Source organism: Pundamilia nyererei, unplaced genomic scaffold (genome assembly GCF_000239375.1).
Source record: "Pundamilia nyererei isolate P.nyererei 1_Seehausen unplaced genomic scaffold, PunNye1.0 scaffold00010, whole genome shotgun sequence".
NCBI classification, from domain to species: domain Eukaryota; kingdom Metazoa; phylum Chordata; class Actinopteri; order Cichliformes; family Cichlidae; genus Pundamilia; species Pundamilia nyererei.
In genome coordinates this window covers 507,117-514,539 of record NW_005187411.1, presented here as the reverse complement: position 1 = coordinate 514,539, position 7,423 = coordinate 507,117, and the positions used below count along the sequence as shown (strand labels likewise).

Sequence of the window (7,423 nt, the reverse complement as noted above, 5' to 3'; positions counted from 1 at the left end):
GAACATTTTATTTCTTCCCTTTGTTGGTTTTTCATAAATCTCATGAGAAAACATGATTATTGTTTTTGAATAACAGCTCTGTCTGGGATAGTCTTTTTTTTTTTTGGTAACCTGCTGGGATAATTGCAGGTGAGCCATGGAGGAGATAGAGCACAGTAGTGCAGAGATAGGTAAACACGCAAGTGACGTCTGTGGTCGATGACTAATGCTGTATAGACTCCAGCGCCTTGTCTTGTGAAATGCTGGGATAAAGGCTTTGTGAGGGTTCTGCAGGTTAGCTCTAACTATTGTGAACCATAAAACATGGACACATACTCTTTATCAAAGTGGGATATTACTCCTCGTAGTGCTCGCATACCTTAGTCCTGGGCGGGTGGCTGTATGTCGATTTAGAGCCAAAAAGCCTTTGTCATATCTAAACTGTCAGTGTCACAGGAGTTCGTTTGCACGTCTATCCAGAGAAGACATTTTTGTTGCGGTGCAGTTTTTATTGGACCTATTCCACCATCTAGTGGTGGTGCATCTGCTGTTACCTACCGCAGCTGCACGAGTCCCCGATGAGAACACAAGAAGTGAAACAAATTGGCAAATGAGGAAATGCAAATGATTAATATTTTTGTCATTTACACATTTGATTTATTTATTTTCAGAAACAGAGTGTACTAATTACAAAAAAAAAATTTTAAAACAAAAAGGCAGCTTTGGGTGAAACAAAATGAAGAAGTCAAATGTAGAGAGGAACTAGAAATAAGTTCGCCTTCTAAACAAAACACTGAGGAGTTAAAAAGAAGTTAAGAACAATATTTAATTAAATAGTAATTAATTCAGTAGCACCTTGTTGATTGCAAGGCCGCGATCATATACTGACTGCATCACTTGATCCCCAGCAGATGTAGAAATATATTCCTTCCTCTTCAAAGTCCCCATATAGTCAATATCTGCAGTGTTCCACAGTGCAACCGAGATCAGTTCGGGTGGGGGGATAGCCATTTTTATTTGGAAATATCGTCATTTAATGCACAGCCCCCTGTTGAAAAGCAGCACCACTTGGAAGTGTATTCAGCACTTGAGACTTCAACAGATTCCATCCTCATCCCATGGCGTCTCCTTCTTCTTCATCTTCCTCAGGCAGGCTCCCGGGACAGGGCTCCATGGTAACAGCGACGCCCATGCCGCTGCGTCCAACGGGCATGTCTGTGACACATGTCCATTCATTTCTATCGGGACAGTAGCATTCAACGCTGGACAGAAAGCCGTGTTGGTTAAAACCTCCTAAGTGGGACACACACACACACACACACACACACACACACACACACACACTGTGATTAGCAAACATTTGCATCAATAAATAATTATTAATTATTCTGTCTTTAGGGGGTTTATTTGCGATTTCAGAACTAATTTACAAAACAGATTTTAAAGAAAACTTTTCCTTTTAAAAAAAAAAAAAAAGGAAAAAAAAGAAAAAAGATTGCAGTTATGAGTTCCTCCCAATGTGATATTTAATTCGCCAGCTGCATATCAGTTTACTATAAGCATCGGAACCACGCTTAACTTCATTTTATTAAATAACACTGAGTCAATGAGCCAGATTGGGAAGAAAACAGAGTGCAGCTCACTCTAGGGTAACAGAGCAGCACCTACTGATCTGCCTACCGGTCAATGAGAGGGATTTAATTACTTAAGTAGTCAGTATTTAGAAGTGTGTGTTGCAACACTCAGTAGAAATCGTGGAAGCGTTTATTACAGATATATTATCCTGTAAACATTAATGACACTGATAAGAGCAACATTTTTCACTCATCGCTTCAGATTCATGAAGTTGTATAATGTGCTTAATACCAAGCATTAGAAACCCGACTGACCGAAGACGAAGATGCGTCCCTGGTGGACAGTGACTCCATGTGCGCTGCGAGAGTACTGCATCGAGGCCCTCGGCTCCCACGTATTCCTGGCTATGTTGTAGCGTTCCATAGTGGCCAGCTGGCTCTGCCCATCATAGCCTCCTATAGCATACAGGTAAGAGTTCACACACACCAAACCTGCAAGCACAAACAACACAAAAAATGAAATTTGCAACATAAACATGCCAGAGTTTCTTGGAGAACATCAGACGAGAAGACTGAAACAACTCTCATGATTACAGTCATCTTAACAGAAATCGGAATTATTTTAATCTGTACAAAGGCAGACGTGTAAAAAAAAAAAAAAAAAAGCAGGTTGCAGTTTTACATTGGGCTGTTTGTTAGGCAAGAGCAGTGGAAAAATAACATGTTACTTAGTGAATTTTTGAGGTGCTGATAGGTCAGATTTTATTATCTTGGGAGAGCACAAAGTTAGTGCTGTCCCTCTGTTTCCTGTTTTATACTAAGCTGCCTGAAACCTTATTTTGGGGAAAGGTCAGAAAAAGTAAAGACTATGTGAGAGTACTAAAGATAAGCGTGAAAATGGTAAACACTAAATGTGTCTAAACCTGCTTCTCATAAGAGCCAGAAATGCCCACAAACTCACCTAGTCCGCTGCGTATAGTATTCATGGGAGCCAGCTGTTGCCAGGTGTTAGTGTCAGGCTGATATTTCTCAGCTGTGTTCCAGCGGTTCTGTCCATCATAGCCCCCCACTACATACAGGGCCCCCCCGCACACCGCCACGCCGGCTCCCAGGCGAGCAACCGACATTGGACAAACAAAGGTCCAGCGATTAGACTCGGGATCCCACCTGCAAACCAAACAGCATTTGTGCAGAGCACTTAGTGCAATGATAATCTGTTGACAACTCCTAATGATATTACATATTAGTCAATTGACATAATTAAATTAATGTATCAGCGCCGCAAACTTTAAACCGATTCGGTGCGAAGCAGCTGCGCGCGGCAACTCTCTCGGTCTACACGAGCAGTCAACTTTAAGTGGATTAGGTTAAGCTGGCAACCATGTTTGGCAACTATGAAGAAGCTGTACTTGAAGCCAAAGCTATCGCAACACCAGTGAGCGTACAGAGAGACAAGAAAGTCCAGTCGTGTCCTTGGAGAAAACCGGCTGAATTAATATAAAGACAGCTTGGGATAAAGAGTGGCAGCAGGAGGAAACAGCTGCTCAATCCAAGGATGGGGGGAAAAAAAGAAAGCAAAAACCCTGCCTACCAGCACCTCTAAAGTAATTTACCAACAAGATGCAAGAGCTATATCAATCTTCATGTCTAGCTCTCAGCAGAAATAATATATTTATTTAGATCTATATATTTCTTGCATAACAACCCACAGGACTCTTTGCATAGGCAAATAATGGAAGGCATGACAACAAGAAACAATCAACATGAGCAGACGGGATTTCTTGTACTCTGACTGGTTAATGATTAAAAGCGTGTTGGCACAGTTGCTGGCACTGGTCGTATTCCAGCTGAAAACTGCTGATAGGAGTGTGGCTTATATTGCATCACCTGTCCTTTAATGTTCGGAACGCGCCTTAGAAAAAAGCAGCACTAAATTCAAGTCGCTCTTCCCTCTGACATTGTGACATTGGCCCTGCACTATGATCACTAAAATTTCTGCATCTACAGCGAGGTGCGCAACAGCGGCAAATTAGGAGCAAGGACGTACGACTCCCCGCCGAGTCTCCGGCATGTTGCTTGCATTCGTTTGGGAAGCATCCTCGGGAGAAGAGCCGTTGCTGCCAACACCGATTACTATAAATGCTCTCGTCTCCTTTGATGTGTTACACTTTCAGTTTTCATCTCAATACTTTTATCAGCTTTCATTATATTTAGCAGCTTCTCAGAAGAAGATTTCCAACTGGTTTCTGATGAGCTCTAATAATTCTCTGCTGACTAGCATCTTTAAGACAGTTTTACATTTCAATCTATTAAAAAATTTTTAAGGTCACACTTGAAGTAGAAAGCTAATAATATCAATAGAAAGTGCCATTCTTGAGACTTTCTGTTAGTAATCTAACCTACATGAAAGCATTATATCTCCTTCTCGCGGCAACGAGAGGTAAAGTATACGCAACCAGATCTACATTCCTAAGAAGTTTGTCTGTACATGTTTTGAAAGACCTCATGTTTTTGATGTTATGATGTCTAATTAGGCTAAGAGGAATACCAGCAAATTCTTGACTGCTCTTTAGCTTGAATAGCAGCCATTCATTTAATCTCTCTGGTGGCAGTCCCCATACGTGCGCCGAGGTAACTGCGCTTCTAAAAATCTGCATCTTAAAAAGAAAATCTGTGCTTCCACATTCAGCTTATTAAACACAACTTTAATGAAGTCAAATTACTTCTCGAGTGTCGAGTTAAAGACATAAATCGTCAAATAACAGCACAGAGATGTCTCACTTTTCCACCGTGTTGTGGTGAATCGAGCCCTGGGAGCCTCCGACAGCATAGACGCAGCCATCCACCACGCCCACCCCGACCCGGTTCCTGGGGATGTTGAGGGAGGCTCGCTGGCTCCACTGGTTGGTCATGGGGTTGTAGCAGCTCAGGGCGTTGGACTCTGTGTTGGTTTGAAGTGACAGGTTTCTGCCTCCAACCTGCGTTTAAGAACACTTTAAAAGTTTATGTTGAGAAAAGTGAAAAGAAAAACAACCCAGAAATCGCACTCACTGGCCACTTCATTAAGAACACTTTTTTGATGCTTGATATGAATTTCATTAGGTGGTTTTGACCATGTTTATCTCCATAACTGCATTGAGCTGCTGACATGTGATTGGCTCATTACATATTTTAATTTACGTGGACTTGAGCAGGTGTACTGAATAAAGAGTCCAGCAAGAGTAACTCTGAGTTTACTGCATTGTATCTGATCTCTGCGTGTTGTTCACAAATTAAAGCTCATTTCATTGACCGTATGATAACTGATGCAACATACAGTGTAGAGTAGTCCAAACAGTGTGCAGGCTCCCAGACCACTGCATGGCGTCCCCATGTCAGCCAGTTTTATCCAAATATTCCTCCTTGGATCGTAGGCCTCCATGGATGCCAGAGAATGCTGCCGGTATCTGAACAGACAAAAGAAAGTAGTGACTGGCTAGTTACTAAGATGAATGTCCAGAGTAAATAAACAGCTTTTCATGAGAGCTTGTGACATTACTTTAAATCCTTTGTTTGTTATTTGTATAAAGGTTAAAAAGGATATAAAGGATCTTGTCATATAGAGGCACAAATGCCAAAGATATAATATGGTGATTCATGTATGCATGCAAAGCTGGTCTCAAAATTTAGTCTTAATCAGTAGGAAATGTGAAAATAATACTCCAGTCATTATCTGCTCTTCCTTATGTCAATACGCACTGATTGCTATGATTGTGTCTGTGTTTCCACAACAGCATCATCCCATAAAACAGGTCTATGAAAACAGAACAACATGATCATTAAAAAAAAGTCAATACAGCTCAATCATCAGTTAGAAGTTTACGCAGACAGGATGATTTCTCTTATGATAACACCAAGTCGAAAAACAGATTTTTCTATGATGGATAGGAGCCCAAAAAGCAGGGCTACTCTGCAAGGAAGACAGACTGTGTAACCTGCTCAACAGTCACCAGATGGCAGACTGAGCAACTTTCTGAATTCTTGATAAAACACAGTCTGAGCTCATTACCACGATAGTGTATTGTCTGATAATAATGATTAATATATGACAATCAGAACCTCAAAATATTTGCTGCAGCCAGTCACACATGTTTGCTGAGCATACACAGTGTTTGATAACTACCCGCCGGCCACGTAGATAAACTGAGTTCCCCGATTAGGAGCAGGAGGAAGCTTCCTCAGGGTCATATCCTGGAAGATTTTGGACAGGAAGTCCTTACAGGAATTAGCCTAAAATTAAGATAGGACACAAAATTTAAAAAAAAATATATGGGAAAAAAAAAATGGGTCATATGGCTTTTTTTTTTTTTCTGTTACACTTTGATACCAAAATAGCATACTAGTTTTTATAAGTGCAGCTGTGGTTTACCTTGCTGAGGATGGGACAGGACAGCAGCTGGTTCTTCAGGAACTTAGGCGGCAACGCATAGATGTGAACTGCATTCAAGAGGGCATGCAAATAGGGGGCTCTGCTCTCCATATCCCAGCGTACCCAGTCTGTGCAGGCTTTATACACCTGATGTGGATTTTATTCAAATATATTAATGCACAATTTGTTATTTATGTCTAATAGAGAATCTAACAGGAGATTCATTTAAGTATATTTTTGAATGAATACCATTTGTGAATGAAATGCCTGTTGTATGGCTCTCAATCAGATTTCAGATTTTTATTTTAGGGTCACACACCTCAGACTCACAGAGCACCTTGAGACTGTCCTGACTGATGAGCTCCAGCAGCTGGCAGTGAGTAAGACTGAAGAATTCCTCTTCTTTGGTCACCTTCAAGACAGATGCAGCATTTGGATTTTATTCAGTTTACTTTTCTACTTTAAGAATTACTTCCATTGATGTGAGTCGACAGGTATGAGGCAGCGGGAGAAACTAAAAAGCTAGATTCCATCATTTCATGAAAAAGGCAACAGGAGAAGTCAGAAAGAACATAAAAGGCTTGGCAGTGACAGGGGGGCTCGATTTGTTCTCGACTCAGACAGATATGTGGAGCTCGGTTTTGGGTAAGCATTAAACTCTGACACTGAGTCAAAGTTCTTTGGTTATGTAAAGCGCTCAGAAACAAAACAGAACACGAGCCAGTGAGGTGGGTCTCTAAACTGTGCATAATTATGTGGGGACAAGTAAAACACAGTGATGATTCTGTGGGATAAGACTGCCCCATGTCTGCCTGTCCACATATATTCACCTATCACCATAGTTATCTCTCAGTTCTTGTGCTTTGCCTTAACAAAATCATCCCCACTGAGTTGGCTGAACTACCTACAGCTAGTTAGTCTTCAGAACAGGTTACTGCCAGATTGGAGTTGTTCGCATGCTCTCCACCCTTGGGTGGAGTTTGGCCTGCTATGCCAGTGCTCACAGATAGGAAAGGTGCTGTTTCACAACGTTTTGTTTAGATGTCTCTGAGAGAAAATAGATGTTAAGAGAGGCATTTTAATGCACCCAAGTATGGCTGTTGCACCCAGCTCAGATATAGGCTCAGCTGATAAGTACAAAAGTGGATCTATTTGCCTAGGTGCAAATAGGCCCTCTGCTCCTATCCATTCCCAGACACGCATTTTAGTGATGTTGCTAGATCAGATGACGTTCCCCTAGTCTAATTTTTAAAAACAAAGGTTCTGCCCCCAACAACGGTGGCAACAATGCGTACAGAGCCCAGGCTTATCCCCACCTGGGTCTGTCAGACCATCTCTCCCTTCTGCTACACCCAATATACACACAAAAGATCAAGAGCACTGGGATTACAACCAAAACCGTGAGAACATGGCCGCAGGATGCTATTCCGATGCTTCAGGACTGTTTCCACTGCACAGACTG

The 7,423-nt window shown here is 41.6% G+C and overlaps 1 protein-coding gene across 1 annotated transcript in view; it reads right to left on the bottom strand.

Moving 5' to 3' along the window:
* Positions 1-672: 672 nt before the first annotated feature.
* keap1a (kelch-like ECH-associated protein 1a) overlaps positions 673-7,423 on the bottom strand; it is an 18,178-nt gene continuing 11,427 nt past the window's right edge. The window contains exons 5-12 of the mRNA XM_005723702.1: positions 6,281-6,373; positions 5,962-6,108; positions 5,716-5,822; positions 4,870-4,999; positions 4,335-4,531; positions 2,515-2,720; positions 1,869-2,045; positions 673-1,272 (exon numbers count right to left, since the gene is read on the bottom strand). Of these exons, the coding sequence (XP_005723759.1) occupies positions 1,091-1,272; positions 1,869-2,045; positions 2,515-2,720; positions 4,335-4,531; positions 4,870-4,999; positions 5,716-5,822; positions 5,962-6,108; positions 6,281-6,373 (1,239 nt within the window). The 3' untranslated portion in view covers positions 673-1,090. The remainder of the gene's footprint in view (positions 1,273-1,868; positions 2,046-2,514; positions 2,721-4,334; positions 4,532-4,869; positions 5,000-5,715; positions 5,823-5,961; positions 6,109-6,280; positions 6,374-7,423) is intronic.